The 18,309-nt window shown below is 40.5% G+C and overlaps 1 protein-coding gene and 1 pseudogene across 3 annotated transcripts in view; one reads left to right on the top strand and one right to left on the bottom strand.

Moving 5' to 3' along the window:
* Positions 1-15,699, bottom strand: part of B4GALT5 (beta-1,4-galactosyltransferase 5) — a 67,168-nt gene extending 51,469 nt beyond the window's left edge. Inside the window, exon 1 of one of the 3 annotated variants that reach the window (XM_039864571.1) lies at positions 15,479-15,699. In XM_039864571.1, coding sequence (XP_039720505.1) covers positions 15,479-15,593 — 115 coding nt within the window. In that variant the 5' untranslated portion in view covers positions 15,594-15,699. Of the gene's footprint in view, positions 1-3,029; positions 3,061-15,478 lie in introns of those variants that run through there. The other 2 variants (XM_039864566.1, XM_039864567.1) reach the window with 2 other exon arrangements.
* Positions 15,700-18,171: 2,472 nt separating this feature from the next.
* LOC120604222 (uncharacterized) lies at positions 18,172-18,288 on the top strand (annotated as a pseudogene).
* Positions 18,289-18,309: the final 21 nt, after the last annotated feature.

The following is an 18,309-nucleotide window of genomic DNA, read 5'->3' on the forward strand; positions in this document are numbered from 1 at the left end:
CAGCTCTCAGCACCACTTCAGACAACCCTCTGCCCACCACTTCGCAACAACTCACAAGTCACGGTCCTTCTGATGCCCACTTCCACGAGCAAACGTCACCTTTTTCAAAGTAAAGGGCCCTATTTATGGTTTCTTAACCATTCAACATGCATAAAACTGTACTACTGTTTTCACTAGGTTCCTTTTTCGTTAATGTGTCACCTATGAAGTTTTGAGCGTTGTGTGCCTAACCCCACTTTTTCCGCAAGCACTACGGTTTTTAATCCACAATTTTGAATGGTGATTTTTAGAAACGCTTAAGTCACATTATGAGGAACTAACTGTATTTAATAAAATTATGTTTACAGAAAAGAACAAATTGCATGACATCGACAGTATCCCCATTCTGTACATACAGTGTAAAAAAAAGAGGATGGAGAAAATATATCACATCTACTTTCAACCAAATCATTTCCAACTACTCAGAAGCAAAGCAAACTCTTGAGTTTTCACTGTCTACTGTTCTAGATGGGGTCTTCCAAGGGTTAGGAAAGCCCAGGTCAGCCCAGAGAAGGCTACATAAATGAATGTTAATTATAGATTTAATTCTTTTAACTACAGATTTAAAGGGCAAGCTGTGTCACACAGCTACATTTGCAAAAACAAAAGAAATAATGGCACCAATGTACATGTTTTTAAATGTGGCCAGGGCAGCTCAGCATTTGGTTTCTGTTCAATTGATCTGATATATCTTTGAATAGCTTCTCAATCATTCAAAGTTTAGTTACTCTTGACAAACTATAGAAAAAAAAGGATACCAGACTGGAGAAAAATAATCACTAAGTACAAATAGGAATCTAAGAAAGCCTCTATTTCTACGTTGTAGAATCCAATCAAAAGGGGAAATAGATCAAATATTATGCTTCCATATTAAATTAGCCACAGAATATTTTATGAAATTTAAAGTCTTCTATTTCATTTTATTAATAATATTTAGGAATGAGATTAAGTCAACTTGACACCAAATGGGACTAGAATTTTCCCATCAAGTTTTCTACATATTGGTAAACACAGCAAGTTAGTTTTCTGTAGAGCTTTCCTTTCAAGAATCCCTTCCCAAAAAAATCTTATATCGAGACACTATATTGAGTTATAGTGAGGAAACACAGAACCAGAAAAAGACGTGATAGCACAGAGATTGTAAAAGGTTATTTTGGCACAAACACAGCGTTTACTAAATTGCCGCCACCCTTCTAATATCGATTCTCTCGGCGTAGCAATGCCTAACGTGCCAATTTTCAAATATTTGTGTGTACATAAAGATGAGACAGAAACAAAAAAGTGAAAATGCTTGTGATGAAAAGATTATAAATTATTGGAATTTCCTTTTATTATTCTTAAAATTGATTTAATAGTTAAAAATATAGTTCGACAGAGCAAGGGTGATAACATTTGTTAGATCCTAATTAAACATGATTCCGGGATGTTTCTGATAAAAAAGCTTACATAAATTATCTACTGTGTTTATTCAAATATCATAGTGAAAAGAGTTTTTCAGAAGTACAACCCAAAACGATAGCTTCAATCTATGCAGACCGTTTTACCATTTTAATAATAGAACTGTTAAATTAATAAAACTAAAAATGTTAAAATTAAATTGGTAGTGGTGGTGTTTAATTTGTGGCTACTTGGGAATGTTAATAAACATACATCACGATATCTATGCCAAAAACAAGTCCTAAAAGAGGTATTTTTGCCATTCTTTGCGTTGCAAGCTTTGTGCCTGGCTTTGGTCAAAGCTGATGTGAAACAGCTATGGAAAGTAGCAATATATTCTCAGAAAACAACGGCTAAGGGGACCGAAGAACACAGGTGGTACACGCGCCAGCAAGAATCGGCTGCTCCCATGGCGCCTGCGTACCTTGGGCATCCTCCGCCACAGCACCTGCGCCTCCAGCTCCACAGAGCCTCAGTGGAAACACCACAGGCCAGGAAGGCATATCCTCCGCAAACATGCTGACCCCTGCTCCCCCAAATCTAAATTTCAAGGGTTCAAATGAAGGACGGGGTAATAGAAACACTGAAATCCTCTGGAACCTCTGCTGTAATTACTTGCTTCAAGCCCGCTCTACTGTGTACCAGTTTATCTGAGCTGCTAACACTAGCAGAAGCTTCCTTCCTTCCCTTTCTCTATTCCAGCTAATAAGCGCTGTGATTAAGAGATTGCGAAAGGGGAAGGAGACATTTATCTTTCGAATACTTAACTACTACCAAGACTTGCAAACATCTGGCAAACAGTCTCTCTAATCCTCACAGTAATCCTGTTTATAGACTGTCTGTCTTCCCTGTTCACATATGAAGAAACATTTAGATAACTGGATCGACAAGACATCTGAAACTCCGAAAGCTTTAAAACTCTGGGTTATTAATAAGCCAAAGCCTGTATTTATGTTTTGTTCCATTTGGGTGGGGGGAGGGGGAGAGTGATTTGGGGGCCCTTTCATCTTTATATGTGAAAAAAAATAAATCGCCTTTGTTCATAGAGTGAATTATACTATTCACTCTACTTTTGTATATGTTTGAAATTTTCTAGAATAATCAAGGAAAAACATTATTTTAAACATAAAGCCAACCAAAAAAGTAGCTCTCACCCCTAGTGCTAAATGAAATTCAAAACTGTTAATTCATCCAAATCTTAAGACTTCTGGATACTTAAAACCAGAATGAAAAAGCCAGGTACACCCAGTCAACAATGAAACAGAAAATCAAGCCAACACCAAAACCAAAACATTTCACTTCCTCTCACTTTCACATTCAGACACAGACACAGACACACAGACACACAGACACACACACACACACACACACACAGAGCACAATGAAGGATTCCAGTTGTCCCTTCCAGATAAAGCAACTGATGAATGCCAGCCTGGCATTAGTCAGCTCAAGCTTTTACTGAAAACTCATCTTAGCAAAAAAGGCAAGGTTATTTCATCTTCCATCTAATCTCATGGAGCAAGAGACTAGCTATTTAAGAATAACAGACTTACTTTCCACACCATCCATATGGGCTTCCAATTTCAGAAAGCTTCTTCCTCAACTATCCTTGAAAAAAGTAAAATATAAAACCATTTCTCATTTCTTAGGCAAAAACTTACGTATCAAATTAAAGATAGGCAAGCACAGTCAAGACATAAAGGTATAGCTTTTATCAAAAATTTGAAAACACCAAAGCCATTAAACCAAATACTTTTCTAATTAAAAATCAGAAACTATATTCCTAGCAATATACAAGAATTTTATTGTATCTGCTCCATCCTAAATCAGGACTATTTTCCTACATTTACCATTTTTTTCACCTAAATTTCAAGCTTAGGTACAAGACAAACCATTAATACCTTCATTTGTGATTTGCAATTTCAAAGCATTATCATATATATATATATATATATATATATATATATATATACTGTATAAGAAACAAAGCACTTAAAAGGCTTAAACTCCATATTGAATCCTAAATGGGTAAAACTTAAAATTCCTACTTGTCATCTGTCTACAAACCAGGTCCCCACATAACCAAACATCTGATAGCATTAGGTATAATTAATCTGAATCTATGCTACGAATTGCACTTTCAATTATAATTAACGTTTTTACAAATTCATTGTGTTTTTATTTGATCCTTTTAGTGCCTAATCTTGAAGTCTTCATAGTTAGTATGTCAACCTTTAACTTATCCAAATGAGCAGGGAACTGGCTAGCTGTACTTTTTAGGATCTCAGATTTTCTACCTCAACTTTACTTTACTAACTTAACAAGTAAATATTTACTGAGCACCAGCTGTGTGCCAAAACAGTGTTCTAGATGCTAGAGATACAACAATGAACAAGAGAAATGAGGCTCATGTATTTAACCCTGAACTAGAGGTCTGAGGATGAGCAAGGAGTACAGAAGTTAGCTATAGAAAAGACTAATGAAAGCCTAGTCTATGCTAGAAACCAGGTGGAGGCCCATGTTGCTGGAGGGGGGAGAGAGCAGTGGCCCAATGAGGCTGGAAAGGGAGGCAGAGGCCAGATCACCAAAGGCATTATAAGTTACAAACAGGAGTTTGAACTTTAGCCTAAGATAATGAGAGCCACTGAAAGGTAGGAGGCAGATTCATTATCTCTGATGAACGCTTCCTGAGAACCTGCAAAATGCCAGACTTCTAAGCCTGACACCCTTCAAGGCGGAAAGGAAGAGGCCTCAGTACGTAAACACACTCCTTCTCCTCCATTGGTCCCTGGGGCATTTGTGTTATTAAGAAACTTCAGGTCACTGCTCATCACCATCACCACGACCCTGTTCAGGAGATAAACCTCAGAAACAGCCCCAGCAAATATGAACACCCCGCCAAGAACAGGCACAACCAAAAGCCCAATGGGGTAAGACATTAAACTAAACGTCTTTTCAAGAATTTCTTCAAAATTTTTTGCTGTCTTAAATGCCTATAATTAAAATATATTCACTATTATTCCTGACAATTAAGAAATGTTAACAGCAATTGAATACCAGTTGAACTGACCCTCAACTGAATATATTACCCAGAAGTATAAAACCATTCAAAATTGAAAATTTTTTACTAAACTAAAAGCTATGCTCCCTAGTTGAAGACTCAAAAAAGAACAGAGATATGATGTTGGCTTCACTGATCACTATACCCCCAAGAAGCACTGTTAGGGGTGTAACATGTAGAGATTAAATAATGAAGTTAGCTCTAAGGAAATGGCCAAAAGGCAAATGCAAAGACAAGTCATAATTTTTTTTCTTTTAATACAGGCCCCTAAATACAAATATTTTCTAAGTACCTACCTGTCTTTAATCACTACCATTATCACTCACATTCAGATAAACACATTTGAACTTCAGATGGTATCAGGGGGAACAAATCAAATTGCCAAATTTTGTCACGTCAGAGTTGTAGATATCCAGCAGGTTTTACGTGTTAGAATTTTCTATGTCCTCATTCTTTAGCAATCTCCTCATTTTCTGATGTTTTGAAGGAAACAGGAAAAAAATAATCCTGTGCTCACATCACACATCGCATAGTCATCCAGGGACCATCCTGGCAGCCACTTCTCATCACCACCTGCCATCTTGTGCCTGTGCCACGGACTGGAGAGGCATAGGGAAAGAAAATCCTCTGGTGAATAAAGAATTATCAATATTCAAAGGATCAGAAGACCAAAAACAAACAAACCATACTTAATGCCAAACTCAAAGTCATGCCTCCAGGTCTTCATTCTAACTATTTATTAAATATAAATAGCTAAATATAAAAGGTGCCAGTTAATGGCGATTTGAGGCCAACAAAATGCCAAGTAAAATTTACTTTTCTTTATCTTCGAAATCATCGTTTCTTATGGAAAAAATGAACCCAGTGTTTCACTATGTTCACCAATCTGTAATTTTTCCAAACGTCTCCTCTATATCATGTTTAATCAGTAAACTATATTGTTCCCAATACCAAAAATTTGGTGTCCCAACATCTAGCCCTGGCTTACGCGGACTTTCAGAGAACTGCAATTAGCAGCAGAAAATATTTAAATTTAAGTTATTTTTCAGTCTTATTGAAAATAATAGCCAGCAAACAAAAAACATCAAATAAGAAGATATGGGCAGTCAGTCCCTCTTTCATCAGAAAAGGTCATAGGAGTCTTCAAACCTTTTAATATTTGACAGACTCTATAGAGCATGTCAAGATTGGCAAATAGAATAACTATTCGAAAGACGAAGAACCAGAAATCAAGAAACCACCATCAAACTTAAACAAGTAAGAGCAAGGAAAACCAAAACTCTGACCCTGACTGCTAACAGATCATTAGTAGCTTGGGTAAAAAATGCCTACCAGTAACTTAGGCATTAGAAATGCCTATCAGATCTTCATAGGCAGAAAAAAGCATGGGCACACTGTAGGGAGCAAAAGTTAAATGATAATTCTTACCAAGTAGTATATTTTTAAAAGTACAAACAAAAGAAAAATTAGATAAATTGGACCTCATTAAAATTAAAAACTTTCTCATATCAATGAACACTATCAAGAGAGTGAAAAGACAACCCACAGAATGGGAGAAAATATTTACAAATCGAGTATCTCATAATGGTTTAATTTTCAGAATATATAAAGAACTCTTAACAACTCAACAGAATCCAATTAAAAGATGGGCAAAGGACCATAACAGACATTTTGCCAAACAAGATATATGAATGGCCAATAAACACATGAAAAGATGCTCAACATTATTAGTCATTAAGGAAATGCAAAGCAAAACCACAATGAGCTATCATTTCACACCTACTAGGATACCTCTACTAAGAAAGATAAGAAAAGGAGGGAGGAGGGAGGGGAAGGGAGGAAGGAATAGGAAGGAAGGAAGAAGGAAGGGAAGGACAGAAAATAACAAGTGTTGGCCAGGATGTGGACAACCTAGACTCTCATACTTTGCTGGTGAGAGCGTAAAATGGTGCCACCACTGTTCCGCAAAAAATTAAATACAATTACCATATAACCCAGCAATTCCTCTTCTAGATACATATCCAAAAGAATTGAAAACAGAGATTCACACATACCTGTACACCAAAATTCATAGCAATATTATTCACGATAGCCAAAAGGTAGAAACATTTCAAGTGTTCTCAACAGATGACCAGCAGATGGAATATTTTTCAACCATAAAAAGAATGCAGTTCTGACACATGCTACCACATGAATGAACCTTGAAAACATCATGCTAAGTGATTCACTTAAGTAAAGCACCTAGAAAAGGCAAATTCATAGAGACAGAAAGCAGACTGAGTTAGGATGGAGGGGAGTTACTGCTTACTGGCAACAGAGCTTCTTTTCGGGGTGATGAAAATTTCTGGAAACAGTGGTGATGGTTGCATTTCACTGTGAATGTAATAATGCCACTGAAATGCACACTGAAATCAACAACATGACAAATTTTATGTTACAAAGCTTTTGCCACTAAACAAGAAAATATTTAGCCAAGGGGATAAAAGGTACAAAGTAGTTTTGGACAAAGTGAATTACAAGTCACTTCAAAATCAGGATTAGTATGAGAAGCATTCCGTCTCCCACTGTGAATGCAATCCAAAAATGGAGAGGCTGGCTTGCCCACAGAACAGTTTCTTCGCACATTTCATTAAATATTTAAGTGCATACAATGTAGCACGCACTATCCTAGGCACAAGGAAATTACAATCCAGAAAAGTTCCCTATTATTTTAGGTTATGAGATTATGGGTAAAATGAGCTTTTCTTAAAAAGTTAAAAGATTACATGTTTTTAAGATCCACAGATTCAAAATAAGTACATCAGGAATCCTAAAGCCAGTCTATTATCATCTTTGTTCCATCTAATTTCCTTAAATTGGCAATTTTGCCATTTTTCTGAACTGTAATAAAAGATTTTTATTTTCAACTATACAAACATGACCACAACACAACATTTAGAAAAATATTATCTTCTGACCTTCACAAGCCAATGGTCTACTGATCATAAAATATATACACATCGCTATCATGAATATAATTTAGTCTTGGTGCCTAAAAGCAGAACTCCTCGAAATGGGATAATGAGCAGTTCTATGAGGGAGAAAAATACTCCTGTTTTTCCATTTTCCAAATTTATAGTTGTTCGACACATGAGAACAAAGCATAAGTTTAAATGTCTGTTAATCATACTTTGAGAACCACCTGGGGGGTGAAAAAAAAACAGTTCCTTCTTTACTGATATTTAAGTGTTTTACACCTCTTTAATAAAAACAAGAAGCAGTTGTGCTCACTAGTACACCCTAGGTTAATTTAAGTTTTAAAACAACACTAAGCTTTCCTGCAATGTACATTTTCCTGTACCTGATAGTCCACAACATTCTTCATCTTCATAATTGGGCCACTTAATTGCCTCAGAGAACAGTTCATAATTGATGACAGTAACCAAGGTACCCTAGAAACAATGACCGGGTTCCCTTCTGGTTGCTGCAAAGTACCTGCATATCTCTGTAACCTGGGAGGTAGGAGAACAATACCTAGAGTCTAATAATTGCTTACTCAAACTAACAAAAGGAGGGATGGAAAGGGGGAATTTGAGAAGAGACAGCACTTTAAATTATTCAATGTGACTCCAGTGCTTGGGAAAACACTGAATTCACAGGATCAGCAGGAGGTATGAATGTTCTTCGGCATAAGGCCACAATATAAAACGAATTACTGGGTCGAAATGCAATATTCATTTTCATTTAACATCCAATTACCTAGAGGACTGAGGATGGTTCAGGAGCGAATGAGTCCAGGGCTACTTCATGTTTAAAAGCAAAGTGCGCCGCTAGAGGAAAAGACTGATTTAGCAGGTTAAAACTGAAAAGGATTACTCAGAAGACAAAAGGAGGGGGGTGGTCTGAACATCCCAAAGGTAGTTCCATAAAATCCTTTTAGTTTTTTTCCTTTGACCAAAACAACACAAATTTCTTTTCTTTTCTTTTTTTTTCCTTTCTTTGCCTCAGTGATTTCAAAGATAGACTTCAGCATGGAAATTCTAAGTCTTCTTTTTAGGGAATATGTCCTAAAACAATAGCATTACACAGTGTGAACTTCTCCATTTACTCTAAGGGTGAAACTGTGAAGTCTGGTGATTACAAACACTTCATTCCAGCAGCTGCACTGAATCTATGGCTCAGTGTTTCATTAAAGGTGGGAGACTGAGTAAATGGGAAATCTGAAATTTCTTCAAATAGTGTACCTTTTAATAGTGACAGAAGTCACTATTCCTTTTCAGACTTACCGGTTCAACTTACACTTGCTCAGAATCATGGTACCTTATGATCTAATAAGGACCCTAGAATCTGTCCAATTACCTCAGTTTACAGATGAGAAAATGGAAGTTTTTATCTTAGTTATTGGCAAAGTCAGACTGGAGACCAATCCTCCTAACTCCCAGTTTAGCCCTAGCATTAGACTAACTGGTCATGTCCTGTGGTTATAAATAATAGTTACGAACATATGGAGCTTTGTGTCAAGCTCTGTGCTAAGCCATTTTATATACATATTCCATTAAATTCTCACGACAACCCTCAAAGACAGTATCTCTCTTTGGCAGATAAGAAAACTGATTTGCCCACTCAATCAGGGCTGATTCAAACCTAGGTCTGGCTGATTTCTAAGCTAAAGTTCACTCCTATTCTAAGGTCTTTGCCGCGGCCTACAGCAGGGGCTCCCAACCCCCAGGCCGGGGACCAGTACCAGTCTGTGGCCTGTTAAAAACCAGACCACACAGCAGGAGGTGAGCAAGCAAAGCTTCCTCTGTATAGGCAGCCACTCCCCAGCGCTAGCACAGCATCAGGGCCTCAGCTCCACCTCAGATCATCAGGCATTAGAATCCCAATGGAGTACTGGTCCCTGGTGCCAAAAAGGTTGGGGAAGGATGGCCTACTGGGTCCCGAACCCTCCTACCTTTCCAAACTCATCTACCACTCTCCCATCATTCACAAAAATCCAGTCAACCTTCACTCAAGCTCAGCCCTGCCTCGGGGCCTTAACGTGTGCTGAGTACCCCCCCAAACCCATCCCAGCCACAACCCCCAGACCTGTGACTGGTTCCACCCCTTCAAGTAACCACATTATCGAAAACAGACAGTCACTCCTGACATTATCTAAAATTATCTTGTATTTTGGCTGTCTCCCCATAGAATAAAAGCACCACATGGGCAAAAACTTCCCACTAGAATGAAAGCACTTTCCACCTTATTCATTTCTAGACTGCCCAACACCCAGAAAAGGATCTGACAAGAGGAGGCACTCAAAAGAACAATTTGTTGAATGCCTGTGTCTGAACCTCCATCTTATTAAAGGCCAGTATCAAACAAGTTAGCAATTGATTACATACTGTTCTCTATTTTTCTCTAGTGTTTATTTCTTGTGATTAATCTTGTCTTTGCAAGCATATCCTTGTATATGCCTCAAGGATACCTCATAACTTTCTGCTCTGGGTAAGTAATGACTCATATTGAGCTTATATGATCATATATGATCATCTATAAAATGAAAGAAGCAAAGACTAGAATTCAAATATCTCCCATAGCTGGTAACATGAGAGGGAGACAGTCTAATACTGATTATTGATTCACAGATCTTAAATTCCTTTAATATTCTCACAACTTTCTATAAAAAATACACCTTGTGTGCAAAGAAACACATTCCTTTATCCGGCTAGTATTAGAAACTGAAGAGTAACTACCCTTACACTAATTGTGCACACAAGCCTGCCTCTTCTCATGATGGTGCCATTAACTTCTTTTTAGGCAACACCCAATCTGCTTGCTTCTGATTATATTTTATCTAGACTAGTGTTAACCTCCAGTTTTCTCTATTTCTTTGACAGGCCTCAGCAGCATCACATTCCTTACTTCTCACCTACTAAAGTTTTTTTTTTCCTTTATATGGTTGGATGTGCCCAACATCTCTTCCATTTTTCTAAAAAGCTGTAAAATTAAGGGAAGTGGCCAGTAGCACTTTGACTCCAAGGCTTTGGAATCCCTACTCTCTTGAAGAGTTCTAAAGAGTCGTGGCAACACAGAGAGAGACCTTCCCTTCCTGGTGATTTACTTCGGGTCGCTCCCACTGGTCTGTTAAGCTCGGGGGCGGGGATGACTGGATGGGAGTGGAATCATCTACTGGCTAGAGCACCGAAGGCCTGGAACAGTAACTGATACTGTCTGAATGGCTGATTCCATGACTGTCCAAGCCTAGCAGATTTTCACTGTTAAAAGACATTTCAACGCCAAACCCAAGTCTTTGTTTCCAACACAGCAAAATTCTGCAGAGAGGACATAAAACACGACCAAAGTCCTGGTCAAAAGGGTGATGTTCAGATTTATAACTTCAACCCGTTTTCAAAATAAAGTCTCCTTCTAAGAAGAATGACAACACAGCACTCAAGGAAAATGTGAGTGTGCGTGAGCAGGCACATATGGAGAGAGGTGGGTGTCTCTCACAGGGTGAAGCTTCTTAATTTTCTAAAATAAAATAACTCACATTTCACCATATTTATTTCACTCCAGAAAAGCTCAAGAACTAAGTGCACTGAGGTATTTAGAGGGCAATTTCATGTAAGAAACAGCAACTAAAGGCTATTTTCATACAAAACTGGGGGGAATCTGAAATTGTCCTGTGATTATTAGAAAAAGTTGCATTTGATTATATAAAACATGTATCTTATCTAAAATCTTAGTTCCAACAGTTGTATAGAATATGAATGAATTCTCAACTTTCTATACATAAAAACATCTCATTAAGAGTTTAAGATGCAGTTCTAGTTTTTCAAACAACTTTGATTTTTGTGCCAAGAGATTCAAATGACTTGCTCAAGGTCATCTGGTCAAATAAGGTGAAATTAGAATTACTGGTTCCTGCCTTCTAAAAGCCAGCTGTAAATCAAAATTTTCTTAGAACTAAGCAGGCCAAAAGAAAAACAAAAATCCCCATTTCCTTTCCGCAATAATCAAAGGACAAAGAAACATTAATTTAAATAGGAGAACTTTAATAAAATTTCATCGATGCAGACTATTCCTTCTAATCATGCACAGGCACCTCTGTCAAAATCGGTAACCTTTAACAATTTGAAAAGGTCAATAATCTCTATGCGGCCTTCCCATATGATGGTATCATTATACTTAAGATGTTTTGAAATCAGAACTTCATATGTACATCTATAAATAGTTCACTTATCTTATCTTCTAAAAGACCTGGTCAGACTGGAATATGGAAGTACTCTGAGTTCTTAGATCTTTTTTACGGTAAAGGATCATAAGTGAGTTCAAAGTTTTCTCCAGAACCCTGAAAAGAATAGGGACATTTCAATAGTGCAGGTAAAACAAGTGATTAAATAAACGAGAACCACTCAGGCTGTGGGGCAGAGAGGACTAGAGAGAAGAGGCATTTTTATCAACATATCACCTTCCTCTTCCTTTTTCAAATCCACCGCCTTCATCGCACTTTCTGCGCCATTCTTTTGATTTCCACTTTTAAACTGCTGATATAAAACATTACTTTTGAATTAACAACAAAAACATAGCATCCAATGAAGCCATATTAAAAAAAATACTAACTGAAAAAAAAGAAAAGAAAAAATACTAATTGGATTGGGATGGAGCTATTAAAGTAGCTAAGAGTACTTTGTAGTTGTTACAAATACACTAGTCTTATTTTGTTAAAGTAGCTAAGAGTACTTTGTAGTTGTTACAAATACACTAGTCTTATTTTGTTAAAGTAGCTAAGAGTACTTTGTAGTTGTTACAAACACACTAGTCTTATTTAGGAATTTTCCTCACATCCAATTTCCTAGGTCAAATGGTACATTCACCCCCATTTCATATGACCCTGAAGTCCAGAAAAATTTCCTTTTTCTCTGAAACTATGAGTCACTGATATTAAGAGCTGGCATTAGATCTCAAAAGTACTAAGCTAATAGCTAGGCTGAAATTGTGGCTGGGTTACATTATATACGAACGACTTTAAAACTTTTATAACCAACATTTTTCTCATCTCAAATTAAAGTCTACCTATTTCTGAATATAGGTGTAACACACTCTTGGAATGATGATTTCTTTTTAGCCCTAGAGCAAAATGTGGCCACAGGGTATACAAAGACATCAAAGCAAGGACTGGAAAAAATTAAACCTGGAAGGAAATACAAGTCTGACACTTTCCATCATGCCAGAAAACAGAATTGTCATTACTTGGAAATGTATTAGGTTCAGCCATACTAAACTGCCGATATATACAACGTCTCCGACCTGCAAAAACAGAAATTTCATATGGTTTGCCCTAACATTATTTTCTAAGCTCTTTATTTTCTAAGTTTGCCCTAACATTATTTTAATACTTATCTCAAAGAAGGTTTTCATATGCCAAACCTTACAGTTTTCTAGATTGCCTTAACCTTTTGAGAAGATTTGTCACACCCCTGTCCAAACCTGGTCATTTGAAAAATTAAGTTCATCAACAGGAAAGCCAAGATAAGTAAAACCACCAAACTGCTGGATGTACCCATGCTTTTGTGAACCCTAAAGCCACTCCACATCCTTTTTACTGCTCTCCTTCTCCATAACAGAATTTGAATCCTAAGGAGATGTGCCGTTTAGAAGACTTACATTTAAAGATAAAGTGAACAATTCAAGCACTTTGTACCCTTCTCAGTAATCAGTGATATAGGAACCTAAGCAAAGCAGTAGACCATCACTTTACACTGGGGTTCCATTGACCTAAAAATCTACCATTGAGGAATTTTTGGTTAAGTTGGTAAATTCCGTTTCAGTTAGAGAATCTGGCTTCTAATCTTTCTAATCGAAAGGGTTATTACCATTCCAATGGGGTACATTTTTCCATTTAGAGATGGCTAATGTATACACCCACACAAGAAATGACCTGTCACTTTCACAAAAGGAGTTATGGTTCCAAGACTGCCTCTAGGTCCAAACCCATCACCGTACACCCATTTTTATCAGTCTAATATGTCTAATATGCTAATGAACTGTTTTCTCAATTAATTCCACTAATTAATCAACCTGCTCTTGTTCTGCCCAAATTCCTATCTACTCATCTGATCCATCAGGCCAAATACAGTGGCTTCATAGAGGGATGTTTTCTCTAAGACACCTCATAAACTGTTAGGGTAACCTGACGTTGCCTGGTCCATTTTCCTAGCTTTAGTTTATAGTACGAATCATCAATATTAACCATCATGTGAAATATGGCCTAAAAAAAAAAAAAATCAGTAAAGAATCTCTCACTCTATCTGGAAACTTCTCTATTCAGCTAGTTCAGTGTTGACAGGTCAACAGAGAATGGCACTAGTCACTACTACAAACCTACAGGGCATTTCCCAATAGTTAAACCATCACCCTTTTCCTAACGTCCAAATAATCCAGACAGTTTCTAGCAGAATTTACTTTCCTTGCCCCACCCCCAACAGCATCCCCTGATCATTTTTCACTCTAAACCGAAGTTTTCTCTAGAGCCCCACTGTGATGCCAACTCAGGCAAACATAGTACTGAAACCTACCATCTACTCCCTTTTCTCTAAGTTGTTTTTTAATGAAAACTATGCATCAGCTACATTGATAAGTGCTTTAAAAGAGAATCTACCTACTTGCAACCTTAAACCCCTATGAGGTCAGGATTAGTACCCCATTTTACAGAATAGAAAAGCTGAGGCTTAATAATTTGCAGAAGGTCATACACACCCTGGGATTCAAATTCAAGTATGACCTCAATGTCCTCTGACTTTAACCCTGTGCTGTAGTTCCTTCTAATCTTTCTTCATGGCCTAGATGTCTGCTCTATGGTCTTATAAAGTCTTGGGCAGGGTTCAGTTTCTTCAGAGGCTGTCTTCCCTTTAAAGGACATGTCACTGAGAAGAATGAGTACCCACTGTCCCTGCTCCTCCTGCCCACCTGACACCATTTCCCCCAAGGCCTTCATCATATCTCCTCCTCTAGGGCCAATTTAATGTCCCCTCTGACTCCAGAGCAGTCACTTTAGAATACAAAAGGACCACCTTCTACCCTCAAGGAGAAGAGGTCAGAAGTGAAAGAAAAAGAAACGAAGAGCCCTGACAGCACCCCAAGTCTTCATTCAGAAGGAAACTGTGGCAGAGGACAGGAGAGGTGGGGTGGGGGGTTGAGGAAGCAGAGGTAAGGCGGGGAGGTGACAAGAGTGTGCCCTTGGGGGTAGGCAGGACGGGAGTGGGACGGAGATAAGCAAAAGGCGTGGGACGCTCAAGGGTTAGTCGATTGAATGGGGAGTGGATCGCCTTACGGGGAAGGGAGGGGTGCCACCGGGCGAGGACGGGGATCTGGCCACTTGGAGGAGGAGAAATGTGTGTGTTGGAGAGGAGGACCGGGAGGTGGATGTAACAGGGGAAAGTGGAGGGGAAGAAAGGGTAGGGATGATGAGCAGGAAACGGTGGAGTCACCGGGGAGGTGGGAGGGGGGAGAACATGGCAACCGGGAAGGTGGGAGGGATGGAGGGGGGGGTCGGGCTGGTGGAAAGTCGGGGAATTGGGCTCGAGGAGACCCCGAGGGAGGAGGAGCGGGAATTCTCGAGCGGAGAAGCGGGAAGCGGGGGTTCTAGGGAGGCAAGGGCGGGAAAGAGGCCGTCCCCGCACAGAGGGGTGTGTGAAGGCACGCCGGGGTCGCGAGGAGACTGGGTCTGGAGGGGAGGGGGGGCTGCAGGGGAGGGGTGCTCCGCACCCCGTCTGAGTGCACAAGGCGGGAATGTCCTAGCGTCTCCCGAGGGTCATGCCGGAGTCCCCGTAGTCTTCCGGGGGCCAGGCTCAAGGTCCCTCCGAGCCAGGGATCCTGAGGGCCGGTCCCCCCATGGCGGGGCGGGGGTTCCCCGGAGTCCTCTCGCGGCCAGAGTGGCACACATCCCCCGCACCGGGTCCCAGGCCTCCTTCCTACCTATGCCGGGCGCCACATAGACGAAGTAGAGCAGCGAGGACGAGAGCGAGAAGAAGAAGAGCGCGGCGAGCAGCGAGCGGCGCGGCAGCCGCAGCAGCCCCCGGCGGACGCGCATGCTGCAGCCGGGCGACCGCTCGAGGGCCGGGCCGGGCCTGCTCCCACCGCTCCCCGTCCGCCGCCTGGGCCTCCGCCGCTGCCTGGGCCTCGGCCACCACCTCCCGGGCCTCGCCGGCCGCCGCTGGCCGCCGCCTCGCCGCTCCCAGCCGCCGGCCGCCGCGGGCGGGGCCACATGAAGCGGGCGGGGGCCGGAGCGGCCCAGAGCGAGCGCAGCGGCAGGGGCGGGGCGGGCCGGGGGCGGGGCGAGGCGGGGGCGGGGCCAGCGCCGCCGGGCACCGTCGCCAAAGACCCGCGCGCGCGCGCGCTTGCCATCCGGTCCCCTCCGCGGCGCGGCGGCTCACAGGGAAAGCTGCCAAATGGCGACAGCCCCTCTCCGGGTGCAGCCACCGCCCAGGCTTTCGGGGAGCGTCACTCAAGTGCATGTCGGCTGCGCGCTTGGACGCCCCCAACCTGAGAGCCCAGGGGCCGTCTGCAATGTCTGAAGTGGCTGGTCGCCCAGTGCGGCACAAGGTCTGGGAATGTTGTCATGGGGGCTCGGTATACACCTGCATTCATTCATTCATTCATTCATTCGATTAATCATTTATGGAACGCCAGACATACGGCAGACACCGTTCTTGATGCTGGGGAGGCTACAAAGAACAAAACACAAAATCTGTGTCTCCTTGGAACTTACATTCAAATGGGAGGAGAAAAACAGATCGATTCATATATTCATTAAGTGATATGAACACAAAACAGGAGAACGTGTTGGAGGGCAGGCTAGTGGGATCAAGAAAGGCCTCACTGAGCAAGTGACATGAACTGAGACATAAAAGGGTGAACAGTGATGCAAAGGCCTGAGGTCCCAGTTTAGCACAGCGCAAAAAATCCAGTAAAATGGAGAGTGAGCTAGGGACCTCTAGGCAGGTCCACATCCCACAGAATCATAAGGAGTGTAATGATATCAGTTATCAATGTGAAGACCTGTTAGATACTGGGCTTTACTTATCATATTAAAATCCCCCAACATCCCTGAGATATGAGCTCTTATTATCCCTAGGTAAATGAGGAAACAGGGCCTAGAGCAAGAAGCAATTCACCAAAGCCTTGCGGGAAGGGCACAAATCAAAACTGACCTGTCTCCCAAGGCAGACCCTTAAACACTAAGTTGTAACTGCCTTGGCATTCCATCTGGCCCCTAATTCAAATCCTGCAGGCAAATTGGTATCCTATACCATAGGATCACATGAGACCATATTTAAAATACTGCTTTAAGATCAGCCCCAGGGCCAGAAGACCTCCAAAGGCAGTGAGACTCATGGCCAGGGCCAGTAAAAACAGCCCCAGTTCCAAGAAGCTGCCAGCCAAAGTGGGGAGGCGAGTGTCTCCACTGTGGACACATCTGAACCTGGGGCACTGTCTTGGAATGCCAGAAGCAGTCGAGAAGAGAGAGGATTTTGCAGGGATTCTGTAAGAAACAATGATAATCCCACTTTATATTCCTAAAGTGATTTATATTTTTTATAGTGTTCTTTGATCCTTAATGGAGAACTCCCAGGTTCTCTGACTCCTAGCTCTTCCATTCTTACTGAGTGACCTTAGGCAGGTTACTTAACCTCTCTGTGCCTCTCAGAATGGGGAATGTTGTTAGTAACAAAAGTTGTGAGGTGCAATACAAAAATGTGAAATCTGGCACAACACCTCTGGGAAAGGAGATGGGAGAGAAGAGGCTTAAACAACAGAACAGAAAAGCAGAGAATTTTAACTCAGATAGATGTGGGTACAAATCTTGGCTTGGCCTCAACTGGCTGTGTGACCTTGAGCAAATCACTTGCCCCTCTGAGCTTCTATTTGTTAGCCGTGAAATGAGCCCAGTGCTCTCCACCCACAAGTACTGATGTAGAGTAAGCGAGATGGCAGAGGGGAGGCCCCAGACCAGAAATTCCGAACCAGCTGGAATAATCTGACCTGCAACTACTTTTTGTTTGGCCCACACAACAGCCTCTCCCCCTACGATGTCATTAATAAACATTTTCAAGCCTACAGAAAAGTTGAAAGAATAGTACAAGGAATACTCTCTACCTGAATTCAACAATTGCTATCGTTTTTCCAGATTTATCTATATTCATATGTACAATCTTTCTGAATTATTTAAAGTAAGTTGCTGCCTTACTGGTACTTCATGGCTCAACACTTAAGCAAAAATCTTAAGAAAAAATTGCATTCTCCTAAATAACCACAATAATATTATCACATCTAAAAAAATGAACAATTATACTATAATATCCTGTAACATTCAGTTCATTCTCAAATTTCCATCATTTGTTTAAAGAATGTCTTTTATAGCTGTTTATTTTTCAACAGTATCAAATCAAGATTTACACATTGTATTTGGAATTATTTCTAGCATTCGTTTATCTTTTTTTCATTATTTCCCTCTAATATTCTTAAACCTATAGGGATGTTGTGAGAACGTTACAATGAATACCCATTTACCACCATGCAATGTTTTGTTTTGTTTAATTAAATAGTACTATGTCGATTGGACTTCCACATGGGAAAAAGAAAAAAAGAAAAAAAAGACATCACTCCTTGTCTACAGCCATGCCACCCTGAATGTGCCCGATCTCATCTGATCTCAGAAGCTAAGCAGAGTCAGTCCTGGTTAGTACTTGGATGGTTAGTACTAGGAAGACCAGGTGCTGTAGGCATTTAAAAAAAAAAAAAAAAGA

This window comes from Pteropus medius, unplaced genomic scaffold, assembly GCF_902729225.1.
Source record: "Pteropus medius unplaced genomic scaffold, Ma_sr-lr_union100, whole genome shotgun sequence".
Lineage (NCBI taxonomy): Eukaryota > Metazoa > Chordata > Mammalia > Chiroptera > Pteropodidae > Pteropus > Pteropus medius.